This window comes from Lytechinus pictus, chromosome 15 (genome assembly GCF_037042905.1).
Source record: "Lytechinus pictus isolate F3 Inbred chromosome 15, Lp3.0, whole genome shotgun sequence".
Lineage (NCBI taxonomy): Eukaryota > Metazoa > Echinodermata > Echinoidea > Temnopleuroida > Toxopneustidae > Lytechinus > Lytechinus pictus.
The window spans coordinates 28,419,154-28,443,839 of record NC_087259.1 but is presented as its reverse complement, the minus strand read 5'-3'; the positions used below and the strand labels follow the sequence as shown (position 1 = coordinate 28,443,839).

General features: G+C 34.7%; 1 protein-coding gene across 1 annotated transcript; it reads right to left on the bottom strand.

Annotated features, from left to right (window-relative positions):
* Positions 1 to 378: 378 nt before the first annotated feature.
* Positions 379 to 24,436, bottom strand: LOC129277535 (N(G),N(G)-dimethylarginine dimethylaminohydrolase 1-like). The gene is made up of 5 exons (XM_054913699.2): positions 24,104 to 24,436; positions 8,889 to 8,994; positions 7,713 to 7,909; positions 5,866 to 5,994; positions 379 to 4,881 (listed from the first exon to the last, which is right to left on the bottom strand). Exons 1-5 carry the CDS (start codon positions 24,434 to 24,436, stop codon positions 4,759 to 4,761), a joined length of 888 nt encoding a protein of 295 aa, XP_054769674.1. The 3' UTR covers positions 379 to 4,758.
* Positions 24,437 to 24,686: the final 250 nt, after the last annotated feature.

Sequence of the window (24,686 nt, the reverse complement as noted above, 5' to 3'; positions counted from 1 at the left end):
CATAAAGCTGATCATAGCAATATGTTTAACTTAATAAAGAACTACAATATGACCAGCTAAATTGGTTTATTCGTCGTTATATGTTTCATTAGCTATACTTGCAATATGCAGAAGTTAATCAACATACTGTTAACACATTTTAATTCTGATTTTGGCTCTTCGTAATTTTTTTGTTTGTACAGTCAGAAATAACTTGATGAAAAGAACCCATCTCTAATGAATATGGATTGTACAGAACATGAAGTTAACCCTATGACTACCAAGTTCTCTGGTTCCCATAGTTTTTGACAGGGACTCTGGTTCCAGTGGGTTAATGGCGAACTATCTCACACACTAGAAACAAGTGAGAATAAAAAAAGACACAAGATGAACTAAATCTGATGTGACAATTTGGATTATTTTTTTTAATCAATCACAACTACTAATCATAATCATTTGCAATGATACTATTCAAAACATCACCAGTTAACAACGAATAATTAACCAGCTACAATTATGTAATAAAATTCAGATTGTCCTTACAAAAACTACTCGTATGCTACATGTAAAAATACCACTTAAAAAAAAATGAAATATAATCTTGCCTTGTTAGTGCTTGTATGTCTGGCTAGTTGCATCAGTTATTGCATCATAAGAAATCAAGAATACAATTTTTGTATGGGTTACAATAAAATGCATATTACATTCAAAGGGGTTTTCTAATTGTAAAATCCTTATAATCACGATGATACAAAATATGAATTGAACACTAATGAATTGTTTATAGGAGGATGAAGGAATTCCTTATTCAATAAACGAAGTACAAATAGTTAAACCATGATACATTTTTTATGAACAAATTTAAATGGAAGATGATGATAAATGTGACATGAATATTCACTTGTTGCATGCATATCACACTAAAAACAATGTTCATTCTTTACACTTCAAAACAATTTTAGAATTGATTTACTCTGCTTCTTAGGGTATGTGAATTTCTGCAATTTGTTTGTTAAAAAAATTGTGATATAATATTACAAATACAAACTATGCCAACAAAAACGATTCTAAAGAAAGTTTGTTATGCAGGTTAACATCATGAAATTGTACTTTATCAATGTTCTAAACATGAAAATCTGTCTGTGCAGAGACCAAAATATTGACACCACCTTTTAATTACAATTTTGATATTAATGAAGCAACAATCACACTAGTCTCGCTCTGGTCATTAGTAGTTATTTGTTCGGAAAAACATGCACTCGCTCATCGCAAATAATAACAGAGCATTTAAGAGGCACTGATTACCTACTTGCCTATTCAACAGCCCACCATATGAAATAGTATACACACCAACAATAAACCAGTTGGGTGTTGCATAATGCTGTTTCTAAGTTAAGAGCGACTTTAAGAATGACTGGTGATCCTCGTGGTGAATGGTATACACCACAATGTTCATTGGCGATGGTTCAACTCATCAGGTTCACCAGTCGTTCTTAACTTAATAACGAACAGCTTTATGAAATGGCCCCCTGTTCCTCTTGACTTTTCACTCGTAAGGGAGAGTGAAGTCACCAGGCTAGGCATGTTATTGGTGCATATATTTTTTTGCAATGAAGGAGTGTAGGGATTTCTGAACAAATGACTACTAACGTCCAGATCTAGGCTACAATCAAATATGTCTAGGTGTATTTCTCAAAACTTAAGACTATTTCAAGCATATTCTCCCACATTGAGTATCATTAAGCAGCTCACAAATTAATGAGGATAACATTTAAACCTCTCCCAAGTTGGATGATAATAAAACATTTATATAGCGCTTATACTATTAACCCGGCTTTAGCACAGCTACTCTTATCAGGCGCTTGAGCATTCAAGGAATTTCTTCCTACCGGGTGCCTATTTACTACACCTGGGTGGAGAGTGGCAAATGTAGATAAATGCATTGGACGCAAGTGCTGCGGTGGGATTTGAACCCCTGACCTTGTGGTTCATAGTCCTGAGACTGAGTCACAATACCTCTGATAAGATATCTGCAGCCCCAAGAGATTTGACTTAGGCAGTTTCACGTTTACGGTAGGCAAGAAATTATGAATTAAATAATAGATATTTCAGTTGTTTTTTATCAGTTTGGATCCACATTATTTCACAGGAATACAGTTTTTGATTCCCTACGGGGATCCCCCAAGTGCCATTCAGTGCTCTGATTTCAGAATAAAACAGAATTTGATGCAAATATTTAGACATGGAATATCTTACTGATTAATTTCTAAATCATTATACGTACATCAGAGAATGAAAAGATCTAGTTTATAAACGTAAACACATAAATTTAGATTGCTTATGGTCGTTCAAAGTCATTTCACAGCAGAGGCTATCAGTACGCGGCACTGTACTAACTGGAGACATCCGTCTGTAGGATGGTTCAGATAATTGCAATATCTTTTACTTGTTCTTGTTGCTAGTATCTAAGAATATACATCATCATCAACACATAACACTATAAATTATATTCAAAATTAAAACTTACATTGCAAATTGCATTTCGACAGTTTCCTGTCAGTTTAGTATAAAAATTCTCTATGTGTTATACAGCTAAAGAGGAAGTACATATATTGTCAGGGGTGGACTTTTTGAAAAACCCCTAAAATACATTGTGTATATATACACATGTACATATCAATCACATAAATCATTTATTTAACATCACATCAAGTACACTTTCCATACTTATTGCACACAATCATTGTCATAACATTCTATAATACTATGAGAAAGTATAGTGTGGAAATAACAAGACAGTGCAAATAACCAAACATCTATTTCAAAAGATACCACAATGGTCAAATTTCATGAGTGGTTAGGCCTACTATTTAATCAAATGGGGTGCGAGACTTGTAGGCTCGAATTCACAAAGGTGCTTTTGACTGAACCCATGGTTTATGCAGATTTTGTGTAAAAATTACTAGTACACTTAGTAATTTACCACGTATATTGAAAATTATCATCTATATAGAGCGTTTCAGCCATACATTAAAAACGCGTATTTTGGTCTGCATCAATTGCCTGTGCATTATCAGAGCGTATCCCTAGAATGACCGAAATCCAAAGAATATCCCATAGGCTCCAAAATTTGCTAATGAATATGAGAGCATATTCAACAGTACAATGCGCATGCGTGAATGCGTGAAATATACAACGCGTACAACAATGAAAGCAATGCGGTGAGCAGCCAGTGCGCAGTATAAGAGCACGACACTCAATGACATCATAATGAACTACATGCAAGTCACATGTCAACGACCAAATTTGATCTTATAAAGTGATGATACCATTATGTGATAAGTGATATGACTTGTTTAATTAAATTTCTCCCTCTTTTTGATTTCCAGGGGTGGGATAGATGATTATAATTATATCAGATGGCTTTATTTCATAAAATACCAGAAATATTCCACTCGTTAAGGCCAATATTCCACTCATCTGCGATTCATGGAATATTTGCCCAAACTCTTGGAATATTTCTGGTATTCCATTCTGAGCCATCCAATATAATATAAATGTCCAATGCTGATGCGTGAATTTGTCAGTGTGCCAAAAAGACGCCTGTTGCCATGGTTTATCATGGTTTATTTCATTCATGAGTCTACTGTTTTGAAGAGAGGACTCATTAATTAAAAACGGTGGACTCGTGGCAACAGGCGACAATTTGGCGTAATGTGACAAAATGATTATCAGCATAGCGTCATTTATACAGGAAATCTGCATACACCATAGGTTCAACCGATGGTTTCCAAAAGCACCTTTGTGAATTCGGGTCACGGTGGTGCGGTACAAGTCAGATTATCCCCATCTTACAGTTGCTTCTTGGTTCTCTTTGAGTATGGTCCATTTACACCTTGGTCCATCTTAGTAAATCATTCTCGATATGAATGATTGGCCCAAAGTCACAAGGGAGTTTGGGTTCATCCAAACAGGTTCGCAGCTCTCAAAGATTGATCTGCTCTTTCTCCTTAAATTGGCAACAGTCATTAATTTTATATTTGTCTTAAAAATTAAGAAAAGATATGGATTATAACACCAGTCAAAATGTTTGATAATAACACAATTTTAACAAAAAGTTGTCAATTTGCATGTTTAAATAGTGAATTTGTCACTATCATTGTGTTGCCAATTTAGAGTACAGAATATCATGGTTTAGAAAAAGCCTCAGTATTCTGAGCACTGAATGTAATATAATAAAATATCTTCTTCAACAATGTATACTATAGACGGGCTGTTCAATAATGACGATATGCTTAAATGGATAAAAACCTATCCAGTTTATACTTCCAATGTGAATTCAGGCTAGCATCATTTCTACCAAGATTTCAAAGCAACATTAGATCAAAGGAAATGTTTTATTCACATTCATGTCATGTACAAATATGCATTCAAAGTTTAATCAGCCTAGAAAACTAAATGGAAAGATGAGAACTACATGCTATTTCACTACTAAAAAACATAGTAAAACACTGCATCAAAAAGTAAAATATTACAGCAAACATATCAGTAACATATGAATCTAGCTCTGAATGACTTACTTTTTAGTTTGTACATGAAAACTGCCAAATGAAAATGTTTGCAGTATTAGTAACGTTCTGAAATAAGACTGCTTTCTGCAACACAATATTATGAATGTTTTTATTTCCTGTACTAACATGATCTCTACAGCAGCAAATAACATAGATTTAATGGTTGATTTTTCATAATTGGAATTTCTTTTCAGGATTTATTATAAGCTCATGCTTTGGGCTTCTTCTGTATGAGTATGGATCGACATGTGAGGGCGCCATCTACTTTACTGAACTCACTGTTTGGCATCTCGATGCGATTCAGGGTGTGGCCAAAGAGTTCTTCAAATTTCTGTGAATAAAAGAAAATAATATGTTGAGATGACAACTACTTTTATCCATCACAGCATAAAGAGTGTAATAAAGACTTGCCGAAGTTGTAGATGTATATGATGATAATTGCATAAGTTTTTAAGTAGCATATGTTTATGAAAAGCAAAATTTATAAGTCTATAATGGATATTAACAGCAACCTCTGGGTTTTTTTTGGGGGGGTGTTGCTTTTGAAAAATGGAAATTTGTCTAATTGAATTAACAACTGGGGCCCGTAACACAAAACTTAGCAATGATCGTATAATATTTTTCTGCGATTGATTCCATTGACTACAATGTACAATTAATCGTGAAAATCAAGCGTATGATCAATTGCTAACCTTTGTGTTACGGGACCCTGATCATGAATTCAACTATCGTCAACTAGTCCTTTATAGGTTCATTTCGTAATTGTTAATTTTAAAACATTGTTTCAAATAGAATACCTTTACACTTTCAGGAGGTCTTCATGAGAGCAATGTATTAAAGTCCTATTAATCCATAATTTCTTATTCCTATTAGACAGACAACAAATAATGTCTAAGCTCATTCTTTTTTAATACAAATCACTTTAATAACCAAGCGCCAAAATATTTGATTGTTTAGAAATTAATGTCTCTGGTAGAAAAAAACTAGATCCTCTGAAGACCCACTTAAGTTGACTTATCCAACTAAACAAAAACAGACCGGAAATAAAACCTTTACTGTTGCATCCTCAAAGGAATGGAACAAAATCCCACTCACTTTAAGTAAATCCCAAACAATTAATCATTCAAGAAGTCCCTAAAAACTTTGTTTCAGGCAACTGCTTTCATTTTATATGTATGTTATTGTCTATTTGTTTTTGTACGTATAAGGTAAATTGAAATTGTGAGCGCTCTAGGCCATTTGGGAAAAGCACGTTATAAATATTAGGTATTACTATAATTTTCCAAACATTACTCATTGTTTTCTAATATAGTACCTTGACACTTTCTGGGAAGTCCTCATGAGAGCAATGTATGAGAGTCTTATTGACATAAACACAGTTAGCTGCACCATCGTCTGGAAGAGTAATCTTTCTGTAAGTGAATGTTGCTTTGCATTCGATCTCCTAGAAAAAAGAGAAAAACAGAGCCAAAAACACAAATACATGACTGCTGTAATTGAAAGATATGTTGGAATTTATTACAAAAAGTTCAGATCACAAATTTATGAATATTTTGCTGTTGCCAAAGTACTTCAAGGGCCCTGTCTTACAAAGAGTTGCAATTGATCCAATCAACCACAACTATGGAAAGCCAGCAACATCAACATTAAAAATGCAAGTTTGTTCAAAAGTTACTCTGATTATGATATTTATGCATTCATTTTTTCATTGAAAATTCAGTGCACTTCACTTTGTTTACTTGTAAAGGACTTTGTCTTTGTGCAAATTTCTTTTGGAAAAAAATTATGGAATTGTTGGATTTCCATAAAGATGAGGTTGAGCAAATCAATCTCAACTCTTTTTAAGATGGGACCTTGTATTCAAATAATGGTCTGCAGAGACTGGTACTATTAGCTCTTTTGAAGTATTGTACAACGCCTACTTAGCTTGTTGTACGCAGGCAAATGGGAGGCTGAATGTACCGTTGCACGACTTTAGGAGGTGACGTCACAATACGTTTTAATTCATTGCGCTTAGTAAAATGAAGGAGCAACACGCGTATAAGCCTGCTGGCTAAATGCGCAATGCTGCCCAAGGTCATGTGCGCTTGTAGGATTTGCTTTTCGCTGTCAATTTTTTTGCTCCCTTTTCATAGATTACCGCAGGGGAAAACTCTCGTTTTTTCATATTTCCGCTAAATTTTGAGGCGTTGTACAACACAAATAGCGAATATTCTTATTCGTGCAATGGTGCGAGATTTCGCATTCGGTGAAAGAAAGAGACGCTCTATTCAACTCGGCTAACGCCACGTTGAATAGAGCATCTTTCTTTCACCTCATGCGAAATCTCGCATCATCGCACTCATGCCTACCGTATTCGCTATTTGTATAATGTTATACACTGGGAAAGTGCTTAAATAGCTTTCATGAGTTGTATTGAAAATTGAATGTCAACAAGAAAAGATGTGCTGTGATTGTTGTGATATGATTTCAATACAATTATTATTGTTTTGCTTACTACTTAGCATAGTAGGTGGTGCCTTTGTTCAGCTTGTGCAGCCTATGAGAGCATTTCATGAAATCAAAGCATTTTCACAAAACTTAGTGAAAATCCAATGCTCTCAACCAATAAGGTTCAGTAGCTTTTAACAATATCTCTTCATGAAAAAAAAAACTCCCAGAGCTAATGCTTAATAATAACAGGCTTATTAATGCGAAGTTCATGCAAGATTTTGAGGGGTATAGCATTAAATAGGCGAATTCTGATGCCATCTGAGCAAGTGCTGACAATTTGTACCACAATCTTAAGTCCAACATCAGGAAACTTTTGGCAGAATGCCTTACATGGCAACACTAACACCGAGCTCATGGAAAGTAAAAATGGGTGAACAGAGTATCTCTTGGTGTAATAACTGAAAGGTGCATGAAAAAATTGGAATGCCTTGCAGAATACAGACGCAGTCTATTGTTCACTACATGATACTGCTGTATTCAATTAGATGTCTAATAGAGATATTCACTTATCATGAGGCACCCCCATTAATCTGTGATTGCTTGAAATAGGTGGATAAAAAGACTTCTCCACATTTTGGAACATCTGTGGTTATTTGAGGTCTTTCATGACATGTGCTAACTCTGAACTGGTGTATGAGCGCTCTTTTAAAGCGGTATATAGGCCCTTACTTTGAGAGCTTTCTGAGCTTCTTTACTGGAGCCTACAGCGATGATCTCAGGTCCAGCCATGCTCATGAATGATTTCAGATGCAAGGAGCCATCCGATAGCTTGATGGGTGAGACTGGGTAGTTTGAAAATGTATCAGCAAGAAACAGTGCTCCCTTCATGTTGGTCCTCTTGGAAAGTCCAACAAAGAACTCCTTCCCTGTTGAGATGAAAGACACCAAGATAATAGCAATCACGCAATAGGTTGGAGGATCTGGGTCTCGTGACAGTGGTAACACAAAGGTTAGTGATTAATCGTATGCTTGATTTTTACAATTAATTGTGGAGCGTTGTGGCCCAGTCTTCTGACTTTGAAACATAGGGTCGTGGGTTCGAATTCCAGCCATGGCGTAATTTCCTTCAGCAAGAAATTTATCCACATTGTGCTGCACTCAACCCAGGTGAGGTGAATGGGTACCTGGCAGGAATTTATTTCTTGAAATGCCGAGCGCGTAAAAGCTGCTTGAGCTACAGCCAGGGTAATAATATCAAAGTCCTTCGGAAGCGCATAGAGACGTTATTGACTATTATTATTATTATTACTATTATTGTAGACAATGTAATCAATCGTTAAATATGTTCTACGATGATTGCTAAGCTTTGTGTTACGGGCCCCAGGATGTTAATGATCCATTTCATTATCATATCTAACCTTTTATATCCTTATCATCCTCACTATCATCATTATCCCCATGGTAATAATCATCCACATCATCCGAATGATCCCAATCACAATCGTTAAGATCATTATCAACATCATCATCATTATCATAGTCATCATCATAATAGTAACCATAATCACCACCAATATCACAACTATTACCATCATCAACAACACTGCCATATATTCATCACCACCACCACCATCTTCATCATCATCGTTTACCATTTTTTATACCGTTATCGTTATTTTTGTCATAAATCTTCTTCTGCCCTCCTTCCTCATCATCACCACATTTGAACAGATTATAAAAGAAAAACAGATGAAGAGCTATTTTATCCCCAGGTTATTTGATTAAAATAATTTCTTATAAGGCAATTGTAAGTAAAAACATCATTTGTGATAGAATGAAATGAGTCAAGAGCATATATCACAAAAGGAATTGTGAGATAGCAACAATAAATTTCAAAGATCATACCTGTGAATAACACATCTCCTCCGTCTAGTGTGGCGCCCTCTACCTCAGCCATGTCTACAACCTTCTGTCCCAGATCAAATGAAAGAACTCTTCTGACCACGTCAACCTGAATAATAAAGGATAAAATATGATCAATACATGAGAAGTCTGCATAGGACACATCTAACATGCAATTTTATCTTTATGAAAAACAGAAACACAACAAATTCATCATTATAATACTATTACACAGTTACAGTTAGGACACATATCACATCATCATTGAACGTTTCTATTTGCTTCCGAATGAACTTTTGAGTATCATTACCCAATACCTTGGCTTCAGCCTGACAAGCCTTCTTACAACACACAAACAATTAATGGAATAAATTCCTGCCAAACACCCATTCCATTCACCTGGGTTGAGGAAAGCACAATGTGAAGAATTTCTCACTGAAGGAAATACCATCTTTAATGTGATTTGAACCCACGACCTACTGATTGAAATGTGAGAGTCAGAACCACTTAACCAAGATGCTCCCACATAATACATTGGAATTATTGAAACAAAATACATGTACTGTCATGAATGGTTATCGAACCCACAACCCTCTGGTTGGAATGAACAACTAGACCACAATACTACCACATGGATTATAATTATAGCCATACAAGAAAGATAGGACAGAATAAAAGATGGTAAAAAAAGAAAGATTAAGGAGATGACATGGAGAGAAAATAAAGGACTCAAATAGGACAAAATATTGTAACATTACAACAAATTCACTACTGTAGTACACTACAGGTTTTGCATAGTGAATTGTGCTAACTGTAAGCCAAGCCATGGATTGCCTTGTATTAATTCAGATTACTGAGACATATCCGAAAGGGAAATAGTGCAAAATATTGACCAATCAATATCCAATTGATTAGTGAATTCCCCCTCAAAACAGAGCTTGTCATAATAAGCCATGGTATAATAATACTATGCGCACATCAGTGGTGCTCTATGGAGATTCTAACCTGTACACACGGTGAACTGAAATTATTATCTGCATGACGGCACAGTCTTCACTGAACTACTCAATGCTAAAAGCATGCATTTCCCTGTTCTGCTTGCCTTATTCAGTTGAGTACAATAACATTGATTATGAATAGCAGACAAATTTGTCTATCAAAATTCATATTATAATCAATAACAAATAAAGAAATTGACATTTTACTGATGATGGAATGTTGTGAAATAATCAAATTAATGTCCACTGAGTTATATGTGATTTTGTGTTTTTTAATGCTGAATGGTTTCACCTTTTCATTGTATCTTTAAATGTAAATTCAGAATCCAGCATTATTTGCCAATCATATTTATACTGAACATGGTGCGCAGCTCAAATCAAGCAAATGCAAGTTAAAGAGGCATTCTAAATGATTGTCTTTTGCCTTTTTTTGTTCATGGGGGGGGGGTACCATTCAATGTTAAGTGACCTTCCTCTCTTGAGCATTTCATCTTGCAGACAGCACCAGGGCCTTTGTAACAAAAGACCTGCAATTGATTATATATAATAAAGAACCATGATTCTGATTGGTTCTTGGTCAGTGCATTGAACAAAACATGCATGCAACACTGATCGTGATTGGCCATTGCCAGACAGCGATTGATTGCAATAGCTTGTGCAACAGACCCCTGGACTATAATATTTATACCTCTTTTCTCCCCTTCACAATGTTTGTCCATCTGACAGAACGTATCTCAGGGGTGATTCTCAAAAGTCAACATCGCCCACAGCATGTGGTCCATACACAGTTCATTGTCAAGCTCAGATTGTGGAAAGTTTCATGAATTGCATATTTAATTTTTTTTTTACATTTGCAATAAAGAATGCACATGGCCATTCAAAATATGTTTAATTGACTGCATTAATAGGCTACACTATACACTACCAAGACCAAGTATGAAGACCAAGTACCCTCTGCCTGGCTCTATTCATTATCCCACCTAAAGAAATACATGTTTGTCTTGAAGCTTTCACATCATACCGTTAAAACCAAAAACTAAACATCATAAAAACTGACAGACCCACTTTTTCCCCTTTGTTACAGTAAAGAATCTTTGAGAGTCTGAATCACAGCAAAGTAGAGCTAATTTTCTCATTTCGGAGATTGAGCAGTCTTGCAGCATTGAATTCTTCCAGCATTCAATCTTATGACCAGAACATATCCTATCTTTACGCTGGCCTTGCCTCAAACAAACAAACATTCCATCTGTTTTTTCATATCCTGTTTTTCATTCATCTAAATGCTGATAAATACTGGTGTAATTGACTTATGTAGCACAGGGCCTATCAGATTGCCCATTATGAAAACATGTTCCTTGGGCTAACATAATCTGTGCACCAGCAATATTAGACAAGGATAATACTCTTTCGTCAGAATCTCATTATAACTACCAACTCTTGATCCATCCACGCTGCTTTATGCTTCGAGGGCATCGAGTAGTTGGGAAAGTGCACTGCTGTATTACCCTACCGAACAGATACAAGTAATTGAACATGTATATGTCAACACTTGGCTCAAGCTTTCTTCCTTATCATGTTCATAGCAATCAACTGTTTGGATGCACTAAAGTAAAAATACTTGCCTTGGTATATATTCATTCAAATCACAAAATCACATCATCATATAAAATGCAAGATCTAATATCCTAACCTATCAAGTGTCAACATCGAATAACTAGGACTGAAATGTCTTGGAAAGGATAAAATTAAACTCTTGGTGCCAAAGATACATGTAATATTGGTTAATTTTGTGACATTTTCTCCTACTAGTGGTAAAAGTAGTAGTAGAAGAAGAAGAGGAAGAAGAAGAGGAAAAAGTAGTAGTATTAGTAGTAGACTAGTAGTATTAGTAGTAGTAGTAGTAGTAGTAGTAGTAGAAGTAGTAGTAGTAATAGTAGTAGAAGTGGTAGTAGTAATAGTAGTAGTAGTAGTAGTAGTAGTTTCTTGCTCGCCACCATATAGTGTATGAACACTATCCACTCCCTGGGGAGTATTCCAGCAATGCTTTGTCAAGTCACTAGAACGATTTGGAAATTTTCACAATACATTCACGAAGAGTAATCATAGCAGAAGTAGTTGAAAGATGACATTTTTGACAAATAATAGTTTAACATCTACTCTAGATATCAATGCAGTGACAGTATAATTAATTGCTAAGACTTGAATTATTTTTGACAAACCAAGTTGAGTTAGAATGCAATTTCAAATGAAATAAAGGTGAACAAAATGACTGTCTAGTTTTCCTCGAGTTGGCTGACATAGCAACAACAATTCCCAAAGTGAATTATATCAGATTCAGTTGGAATTTGGCCAGAACAATCATTATTGCAAACAGTAATCAACGACAGAGAAAAAACAATGTATGACTTTGAAATTCACTTGAATGAACCAGTATTCAAAGAAACCAATTTAGGAATGTAGCTCTAAAATTTCATCCCAATTTTGATCTCTACAATATCACATTGTGACAATTTCTCTTGTTGTAGATGTATCACAATATACACTAACATGGTTATAGAGACCACCCAGTACTAGAAAGTAATTACAATGACAGTAATAATAACAATTATAATGATAATTTATTAGTGATATTAATAGTATAATAAATAATAATGATAATAATAATCATAATTGATAATAATAACGATGACAATAATAAACAATAATAATAATGATAACAGCCCCAGTTATACACAGTAAAAACGCTGTTTAAGATTTTATACTACGCTGTTTACAATATGAACCTTACAGTAGTTGTTTAACAGTTTAAACAATCATGTTTAATTTATTGAAGATTAGATATTGAAAATTAAACTTTGTTTAGATTTTAAACACTTGTTTAAACTGTTTAAACAATTACTGTAAGGTTCATATAGTAAACAGCGTTGTATAAAAATTTCAAACAGCGTTTTTACTGTGTATACATCTAGAGACAATCTACATGTTCCTAGAAGTAGAAATTTATTGTAATTTGTGACATTAAGCATCAGACATCAAAACTTCTTTAATCATGCAAATGTAGAAGGCTCTAATCTGCCAGATGTTTGCAATCATCATGGTTAGGTGAGACTTATCATCACTCTATCTCATTTGTGAGACACTTTTTTAATAATGAAAACTTTATCACATCCACTTCATAAGGTGCTTATTGTCATTATTACCCTGGCTGTAAATGGCCATCATCCGGGTACACAAGCATTTTAACAAATGAATATTCCTGATAGGTACTGCCCATTAACTTCAATTGGGTTTAGTGCAGGACTATAAGGACATTATTGTACTATATTTTAGCAAAACTTTGCTCAGACCTCATTGCGAATAATAATAATAATAATAACAATGACAATGATAATAATAATGATAATAATGAAACTACTGAATAAAGTTGTAACATTTTGCAAGATACTAGTCAAAGATTTAAATCTGGTTTTGTTCCCGCAAAAGAGGTGGCAAGATTTATTTTTAGTAAACTATAGATGCGATAGGCTAAAAACACATTCATTCAGACTCTACTGACGACATTTCAGTACACTGATTTTCCACAATTAATACTTTTTTTCAGAACGAGGGGGGGGGCACGGTATTTGGATAGTAGGGGCAGAACTTAAAGGGGCCATCTTAATTCTTTTTTTCTCAATCAGTTTATCACTTTAAAAAATCAAATAGGAGTTTATCACTTTCCTACTCTTCTCTGTCTCCCCCTCACCCCTCTTTCTCCTGTTATTCTTCTTCACTATGTTCTCTTTTTTTAGGTGGGGGTTGCCCCATTCCTGCCCCTGATCCAGAATTAGGCTATGTCATGTCTATGCTATACATGTATTCCCCATATACATGTATCATTTGATTGAGTGGGTGCACTCCAGACAGTAATGCACATAGATCATCTCTCATTAATGCACTCTACAAGATGGAATGGTCTCAGGTGCGATCTTAGAATTCATCTCATTACTCCATTTCACTGACTATACCTTCAAGAACAAACCTCAGCAGCAAGAAAGCAATGTTTGTTGTAGCACAGGTCCCAAAAGGTTTCCTGTCCACATTAGCCATTCCTCTTGGGTAGAAATTGAAGACAAGTATGATTTTGCTTTGGAAAAAACAAGGTCATCTACATCATCTACATGAGACAAAAGCTTCTATACTTTGTTTTGAGGTTCTTCTACTGAGAATATGTCTGTCTGCATGGGAAATCACCAACACCAATAATAATGATGACACCTTCTTCTTGAACAATGCATATTATCGTCTAACGTCTCTATGTGTTGGACATTATTCATTTTTAGCTTGACAAGTTTTCATGCATTAAACAAAAATGTCAAGGAATTCATTCCTGCCAGGTACCCAATTCCTCACCAAGCTCTTGTGCGGCAGATTAATGTTTAGCCATATCTGTCGCAGGGATGAACCCAGGTCCTTGTGGTTTGAATAATTCTTTAAAGACTTTCAAAAGATAAATTGATATTTCTTCAATGATGTTTGGCTCAATTTACTTTATGTGGGATAAAATAGTACCAAAGACGACATTTATTTCTGTCTACATGCATGTACTTACATTTCTTAATACTAAATCTTGAAGGTAATCTATGTTTCTACCTCTATGACTAAACCATAAAACTTCCACAAAAACATAAAGGGTGGAAAGGGTGTAAATATGCTGAATAGTGACAGCATTTTCCACCCTTCTTAAAATGATATCACTCCTCTGCCCAGTTGGGGGGGGGGGTTACCCCTTTCCACCCTCTCCCACTTCTTACAAGAATATGTACAGTAACCAATAATTTCCCTTTTCTAAATTACACACCTTTATTCAAGGAATAATCTTTGTGATACCGAGGTAAGATGAGATTGAGAGCATGGGTGTATGAGAGCGCTTTATAGAGGTGATAGCCCATGATTAATGTAAAGTATTACCAAGGGACTTATTACCATCTCACACTTATCCCATCAAGGATGCATCACATCCACTAGTCTTCATACCAGATGATTCATGTATTAATGGTTCTACCTAGACTAAGGGCTTGAACGAAGAATATGGCAGTATTGGACACAAATGTGAGGCTGGATTGAAAGTATAAAAAAAAATAAAAGTACACTTGTAAATAGTCAATCATTACTTTTTTAATGTTATTCTGATACAATTCTTTGTAATGGTAGGCAGCTATAGGCAGCTCCAAGTTCTCGCTTTAACTGCATAACAATGTCGGAATCATCCAACTGATGGAACAAGTACATGTATCAACTTGAAATACACATGTACACGAATAAATGTCTTTTCAGCGGGATGATGATACCTACACATGCAACATTATAATGATAACACAATATTCACAGATAACGCATGATATCAAAGGGGAAGTGGGGAACTAGAACTGCAATCATATCAGAACGATGTGCATGCATTGACGCATGTGATTTTTTTTGGGTTTCACAATCAATAAAAAATAAGCAATATAGCAATACCTGAAAATATGTGATTTGAATAATTAAAAACTGGTACATTATGGGTATTCTATAAAGATATTAGCAATTTTGAAACAAAAGATGGCGCTATCCATACAACAGATAATTACTGATGCGTGAAATTTGACTCATATATATATATATATATATATATATATAAATGCACAATAATACCATAAGAAATCCCTGAAAATATGAGATGCGAATGACTAGAAACAAGAAAGCTATGGCAATCTATGTAAAGATAAGCAATTTTGAAACATTAGAGGGTGCTAACTCACTAATGGAAAAAAAATGCATGAAAGACAGCTCATATGTGGAATGTGATACAATTGGCAATTCTTGAAAATATGAGATTTAAATGAATAGAAACAACAAATTTATAGCAAAGTATATATAAGTAAAACATTAGAGGGAACTATCCATACAACAGATGATTACTGATGCGTGAAATTCAGCTCATATATGCGCAATAATACAATGAGAAATCCAAAAAAATATGATATTTGAATTAATAGAAACAATAAAGTTATAGCAATCTATGTAAAGATAAACATTTTCAAAACATTAGAGGAAGCTACATGTATTTCTAAAAGTAATGGACACTTATGCATGAAACACAATTTAATTTTGAGAGATGATACAATAACCAAACAATGAAAATATGAGACCGAAATTAATGAAAACAAGGAAGTTATGGCTATTGTACGATTTTCTGACTTTGCATTACCACTTCTACTACTTCTACTACATCTATAATGAAGATGATGATGATGATACTGAGTTCTACTACTAATAATACTAATGAAAATAAAATGATAACTGATATCATAAAAGAAAAAGAGACTTTACAGGTGTATTAGATATCATTAATTACTTTAATCCTCTAATAAGTGCAATCTAACTAAGAGCGATTATTTCCGAACTTATCAATGCATGGCATAATTTAAGCCATGCGAGTATAAATTATGATGATACAGGAAGCCTATATTTAATATGCTGGTAGCATTCTTAATAAGTTTCACAGCTGCTTACCGTGAAGTATTATAATTAGGAAGCAATGCCTCAATGGTTTCCCATTATTCGGTTGAGCAGCCAATGTGTTTCAGGAGTGCCAAAATTAACCCCATCAAAAGAAAATGATCCATGATCTGTCATTTAGGTAATCATCTTTTCTGTTGCATGTCACAATATCGTAACCTCAACTATTAAACTTATAAGGCCTTCAAGGGAATTTTCAGTCCTTTTCATTCTGAATCCATGAAAACTCAAAACATTGTACCAAGTTAAATTTTAAGTATTGGTAAATCCCGCATACATGTTGGCCATTAGTAAATGCTGTGGGATTATAAAATAAAAGCTAGTTCTTGGTTATGTATTTTGTGGTTATACATGGAGATTTACCTGGGCCGAGATCCAGGCGAGAATTAAAACAGTACAAATTAGTTGTTTTGGTTTAAAACAATTTTTCAAGCATGGAATAAGCTGAAAATTCATAGATGTAATCTTCTTTGTATTTTTATGATATATAAGACAAGTGTTCAAATGACCATTTAACAATAAAAAATATAAAAGGATGAATTACAAGTCATTACAGATAAAGGGTATTGATTAGTATGGGACAGACAGCATCTGATGGTGATCATTTAGAGGTCTACTTAAAAAAAATGAAACTGCACATTTATGCGTGGGAGTGGGAGGTAAGACTTCCCTGATATATGTATGGTATTTACTTTGATCAGAAAGTTCTCAACTCCCCGCTTTTATCACATAGCTTCCTCCTACAAACAGGTTTGGTTCACAATTACAATGTAAGACATATAAGAGTACACTATACTATAGTATGTTAGGAGTCTGAGTGATTGAAGAGCACGCCATCAAGTCACATTCACCCACGGATAGATAAGAAATTATAATTTAGCTCAATATAATCAAGATAAATAACGAACCTGATTGTAGAGTAAAAAAAAAACATGACAAACATTTCATCAAAATACGTCAACTTGGATATTGTTGAGAGGGTTCACCATCAGCTAAACAGATATTGGGAAAACTCACACTGTTGGGGCCTTGTTTTTTTTTAATATCATACTTAACTAATATTCTACATAAGAGCAATAAGAAATAATTGAAAATTATAAGTTTGACAATAACAAGTGTACATTTTTATCTTGATTTACAAGTAAATTCTCCCTCGAAAGTGTTGACATTTAAGGGATACCGCTTTCCTGACTACTACCTTTCATCTGTTCATATATTGATTAATTTCATTCACCCTATTGATTATTATGCTATATCATCGCAGTCCCCATAATTATCATGCCTATATCTGTAATTGTGTTCATGGTTCATCGGCTCTCTCTCAAAGCTTCTGGCTTGTATCAGTAATTGGATGCTGCAATTCTTTGTAATAGTATATGCAAAAATAATGTACTTAATTAATTCATTTTAGCTTATAATCATATCTTTATATAAAAACATTCTGTCCGTGTGTGCTGCTATCACCCTAGAACAAAATCTCATGCTTTACAAATAACCTGGCCATCTGATTCTGGCTAACCAACACACAGTGTATGCACAATCTCCACTCCCTGGGGAGTATTCCAGAAATATGCAGTCAGGTTGCTAAGCCAACAGCAACGTCCCTACCTTCGATATGTGGTTATGGTCACTTCTGGAGAGAGTATTCAATTGCATTGTTTCCCTTCAAAGCACATGAGGTAGTTTTACCCAAGAAGTTAAGATCAATGTGGAGCATATAGTATGCAAGACATTGTACATGTCTAAACCATCAAGTCTCAGCAGTAAAATCATAATTCAGATTTCCGTTGCGCTCCTACAACTTTAACATCTTGATTTTGCAGCATTTTCTAGATCCAAATATGATTTTGCAGCATTTTCTTTTAAAACACACCCATTTTCAGTGCCCCATGTTAGCATTTCGCAAGATTGTTTATTTTCATGATTGATGTAACAATCAATCGACTGAACATGAACACAACCATGGTTTGAACCTGACATCATTGGAACCATGTTAGTAAAGTGAAAAAATGTTGATTGAATGCAGGTATAGGGCGAAAGGGAACACATGATACAATTTGCTCACATTCAACTTACGTAGTAAGGATTATGTTGTAATAAATCTGCTAGGGTTGGGGGGTATGTAGAGATCTGAGTCATATAGCCTTAGGCAGTCTCAGTGCTAATACACTATTTCATTCCAATGTTGCTTCTGATCATACACCAATTCTTGGGTAAGGCCTTTAAAATAATTGTGATGGATTCATATGAAGCTCCATTTATATTGATCAAGGAATTGGGTAATTCGGTTTAAGAGATATGAATTTAAATCAATGTCAATTTGTAATTTTGACTAATTTCAAATCTTTGTAAGATATGGTTCAATGACAAAAAGTTTTTTCACTTTTCATTCAAATTAAGTTATGATTTACCCATGATTTTGAAAACCTTACACTTTAAATGGTTGGAGAAAATCTTCAAGATGCAAGATACAAGACAATTTCATCTAGATCAAAAATATGCATTTCATATATATATATATATATATATATATATATATATATATATATTACTGTCTAGTGTCCACTCATCCCCATCACTACTACTATCAAATTTGAGTTTTAACATCAGTAAATATTGTTTATGACAGGGTTTAGTATTATTGTCAATTGCTTCAAAGGCAATATCTTTGAAGGCGAGGTTTATTCATAAACTTGAACAAAAGGTTTAGCGGCTGTCGACCACACATAGTCAAATCACATTGAACTCTTATTGAACCGTTATCTGCCGAGATGCAATTTACAAATGGATGTCTTCTTTATACTTGAGATTCAAATTTCCCAGATGCATTCTTCCCACGTCTCTCTTTCCATCCAATTCAAATTTTAAAACGAAAGATGTCAATAAACAAAATAAAAACAAAACAAAAAACACACGCTAACAGAAAAATTTTGTTGATAAAAACATTTTAAGATGTACTATCAGGAAACAATATTTTATACATCAAAACAGATGCCCTAAATTACCGGTGTGTGTGTGAAGGTGGGTGTGGGGTGAGGGTGTGCATGTGTGTATACTACAGAAAATCTGATTATCTTAAAAGTCAGCAGATTGAAGACATGGGAGAGAATGAGAACATAAATCTTCTGAGATGTGACTGTGGATATAAGTGTAACTTGTGATGACCTTAATGAGTGGGTGTGGGTTCATGTGTGTGTGATGCATCGCATGGTGTGTGTCTGTAGGGTGAGTGTGGTGTGTGTTACAGGAATATGTCTAAATGGTGTGTGTGGGGGATTTGTGTTCAGGGTCCAAAGCCCATGTCCACAAATCCATAAGTTATGTGTGTGGGTGTGTGTGTGTAGTGGGGTGTAAGCGTTGTACATTGGTCACTTTGTGTGGGTGTCAGGTTGGACATGGTATGAGCATGATGTGTGGATGTGGACATGTGTCACATGTATGTGTAAGAGGGGGCCTGAAAATAAAAATGTGTGTGTGAGGGTGAGTGTGTTGTTTCTATGTGTGTGAGAGAGAGAAGGGGTGGGAGTTAACATTTGAATGTGTGTGAGTAAATTGCAGTAATAAGGTTCATTTGAAATTCTGGAATAAAACGTGTGTTGTGTGAGTAGGGTTGGGGAATCTCATGAATCTATGAAAGAACTATATTAAAGGCATGAGGCTAAGTCAATGTAAAAAAATATATAGTGGATATCCAATTACTTTAAAGAAAATATTATTTATGTGTGAGGGATAGAAGTCAACATCTGACAAGTTGTGAGCATGGTTGGGAATGGGTACGAAGAGACAGAGGGAAAGAAAAGGAAAAGGTTGGAAATTAGGAAGTGAGTGTCAGATAAAAGGGTTTGAGCATCTGAAAAAGGGGTCATCATCGAAACTAGTCAAATCAAAGTGTGTGTGTGTGAGAGAAAGAGAGGGAGAAGAAAGAGACAGAGTCAGAGGGAAACAGAGAGGGGGAGAGAGAGGGAGAAGGGAATGGGATGTACTATACACCTTCAATACAGGAGTGTATAAAGGTAATTCAGTTGTACTGAATCTGCACAAAACTGTCGTGATAACAGATGTTTAATAAGGAGATGTACAATCAAAAGGAAATCAACTGACTTCCCCACGTATTGGAAAAGGAAATAAGATTTGGTTGGGCACTGGATGATTTCAATCTCAAGGTTAATTTGAGAGGTGAAGCAAATTACACCTGGTATCTTATTACTATCGGCCAATGCTGGAACAGTGGGCAAAACATGGAGGGAGGGTGGAGTCTAAGATGGTTGAAAGATGATACAGTGGCAGTTACAAATAAATTTTTGAACAAGAGTTTGATTTTCGATTCCCGTTTCATCAAAACCAAACCTAGAAATTTGATTTTCATAAGTACATGTATGTGTAATCCTATGTACACCTATGTCCTATATAGTTCTGAATAGAATTTATAACTAAACTTTAAAGGTTAAAGTTTAATCAAATTTGGATTATAATATATCTAACATATAACAATCTATATTCTTCCATTCTTAGATGTGGTTTATATATGTGTGAATTGATCAGCAGGGTTTGTACTGATACATATCTTCTGATTTGTTAAAGGGGTATAAATATCTAGGCTAGGTTGAAGCTAATCAGGACCATCTTTCCTCACGGTAACAGACATTCTAACTTCACAGTCAATTGAAGTGAGGACTGCAAAATAAAGGAAAAAAACAGGGTTGAAACAGAGAGGTAGAGAGGGAAATATAACAGTCAATAAAACAGATAGCAAAAGCAAAACACTGGCACAATGAGAGGGAAACGACAAAAGCATTAAAACACTGGAAGTTAAAAAGATATTTGGGTGAAATCACGAGACAGAGAGGGAGAGAGGGTTGAGGGTAAAAGGAAACATACCAATTAATCAAATTTAGAAAAACTACATGTTTATGATGGAGATGGGAATGAGATGAGAAAGGGAGTAAAGAGGACTTCATTAGAGAGAACTAGAAATACACAAAATACAAGTAGAGACAGTGATTTTCCGTTTCAAAAAATTGTCTGTTCCGTTTCTGAAAATCTGTAATTCTGTTTCAACTTGATCTGAGAATGGAAATTCTGTTTTGTCACTGAAAATGTTCACAGCAAAACCTGAATTCCATTTTGCAAAGGTGAATTACATGAATTTTTACATGAAAAGTATAAGAAACAAACGTAATTTCCATTTTATTTACAGGTAAAAAGGAAAATCACTGTCCCTATACAAGGAACAGAAGAAAGAATAATAAAAAGAAAGAAAGAAAGTAAAAAGACAGAAAAAAAAAGAAAAAAATAAATTAATAAAGAAAGAAACAGGAAGAGAAAGAGCGAGAGAGAAAGAGGGTAGAATGGGAGAAAAGAAACAGACCAAAAATGAAAGAGTTTACAGAGGGGAATGCATGTGAACTTTACAAGGCACAAAAATGGTGACAAGAAAGAGTCTCTCTCTTGTCACCATTTTTGTGCCTTTTCAGAGAGAGAGAGAGAATTAAACATGGAAAGTGAGCGCCCCCCCCAAAAAAAAAGCATTAGCGAATGCAAGAGCAGTTAAGAAGAACATGACTTGTGTAAAGACAGACAATAATGATGGACAGAAGAGGAGAAAGATCAGTCTAGGCAGTACAGGGAAACCATCGGGGGAAAGAGAACACTTTTATGAGAATGAAGGGAAAGGTTGTCATCTCTACGGGGAATGATAAATGGATCCATGGAGCACAGTAGGTTTTCATCTTCTTCAACATGCATACAATGCGATGTTTAAAATACCCCTGGCTCTCACAGGGAGAAGAATTCAACTCTACCCCCTTCTACACTCAATATTAATCAAGTATACAGGCCTGCTAGTATTATATGCTGGTAAAAAACACATATATGAATATATTTGTAAATTGTAATAACCTCCTGACAAAGACGTATATAAGAGTCAGGACATCAAGAATTTGAGTATAATAAATGTTTTTTACTGGCAAACGCATCTACTTTCAGTACAATTTTGTTATCATGAAGCCAATTCATTGAATCTGTATAAGATTTATAGTACTTTCTCTATGGTTCACGATCAAGGTGGTTCACGATCCGCAAGTCTCACCTGATTTCGTGATCAATAAAATATGAAATATGATCTTTTGACCCTTATATGTCCTTTAAACTGATCATCCTCATGAACACACATGTGGTATTACCCAAGGATCATTTGTAAATGAAATATGATCTTTTGACCCTTATTTAAACTTATCATTCTCATGAACACACATGTGGTATTACCCAAGGATCATTTGTAAAAAGTGTGAGCAAAATTGATGCATAAATAAAGATAAGGGAGAAAATTAAAAAAGAAACTTGACCTTTGACCCCTAGATGACCTTTTAACCCATCATCCTAAATAACACACATGTGGTATTACCCAAGTGTAAACACAACAGATCAGAAATAAATGAGAGCATGTTAAAAACTTGCTCAAAGACGCACCAAGGATCAACTGAACCAAGTGAGATCAAAATTGATGACAAAATAAAGAAATGAGAGCAATTTGAACAAAAACTTCAAAAAGGATGGACATGACCTCCTATCATTTGACCTTTGGACCCCTATATGACCTCTGATCCCTTCATCTTTATGGACACATATGTGGTATTATCCAATGATTATTTGTATTAAGTATTAACACAATTAATGCAGAAATAAAGAAATAAGAGCAGTTTGAATTAAAACTTGACCCTTTGACCTGTAGATGACTTTTGACCCCATCATCCTCTGAACATACATGTGGTATTACCCAGGGATCATAATTATGTATCAAGTGTGAACATAATTGATGCAGAAATAAAGAAATGAGAGCAAGTTGAACAAAAACTAACATTTTTGTAACAGAAAAACAGACTAACTGGAAGAGTGATCACTATAGGTCTCTGCAGAACTTCCTTTAGGCGAGTCAAAAATAATGTAAACATTTTGCATTTTCAATATAACATGCATGGTTCAGTACTAGAATAAGCCATATGAAAATCATATTCCTTTCATATTGCAAAATATGATTATCATTATCATTTTGTAGTATATTTGTCTTTATCATGATATGATAATTTTGGAATTATATCTCATTTTATATTCAAATGAAATTGAACTTTCATCTATAAGATGAAGATACGGATGATGGTAATGATATGAATAAAACAATAAAAATACATAATAATGATAATAATACAAGGATAAATATTTCTAATAATCATACTTAATCGAAATTTCAAAATAAAATTACATATACAAATGTTAAAAGCTAACCTTGTTAATAATTTAATCTTTTAAAAGGTCAGAGTAAAATGAAATAAAATTGAAAACTATTCTATTGAATGCACTTTATCATTTTTTACTTCAGCAATCTGTAGTATTACCCTTTTTTCTCTCTCTCTATCTCTCTCTAAAGTTCTTTAGCCCATAAGGCATGGCCTTTATTTTAAAAACCCAAATAATTTATATAAATTTGTGTAGGATCAACATGTAGTTGGCAATTGGGAAGTTATCTTGGATAAGTTCAATCCTTTTTCAGAATACAGGCTAACATTTTTCTACGCGTTTATTCAAGCGACAATTTAAAAATAGTGGAATAAACACAATCATGCTCAAAACATGAAAACAATGTATGACGTTTTTATTTGTAACGGACTAACGGTTTTTCCTTACCTCTTTGTTAATATCTGCTTGTGTTCGATTTGCGGGTTTATTACAGATAACGGCAATGCCATCTTGTACAATTGCGCAACGGTCTAAGAAACAACATAGTGGAGTATCTTCATCCGCTTCTAATTCAAACATATTCACTTTTAGCTTCCGCATCGTCACGATGTACTTTTCATGCTGTCGACGAGCAAGCTCGAGATCGAACTCCCCTCCGCATAAAATACATTCATCGTTCTCAACCTTCTTCTTCATGCTATCCGGTATCCTACTCACGATACCGAAGTGTTGGACGCGGTCGCAAGGTGTATTGGAGACGGTACATTTCGATTTTGCCATGCTTCCCCCAGATTAGTTACCAATTGATTTCAAGAGATAGATGGTAAATAACAATGACCACACGGTAATAATGGAGAAGATTGTTATACAGGAAGCGTTGAAATAAAGCGTCACATTTAAACTAGCGCGGCGGTAGTTTGCTATCTACTCTTGATTCCAGCTGTCGTTGACGTACACGTACTGTCCGCTCCAGTGACAAGCCTGTTTTGACGCACGTTTAAGCAATAATTCTGATGCGGAAAAAAGCACA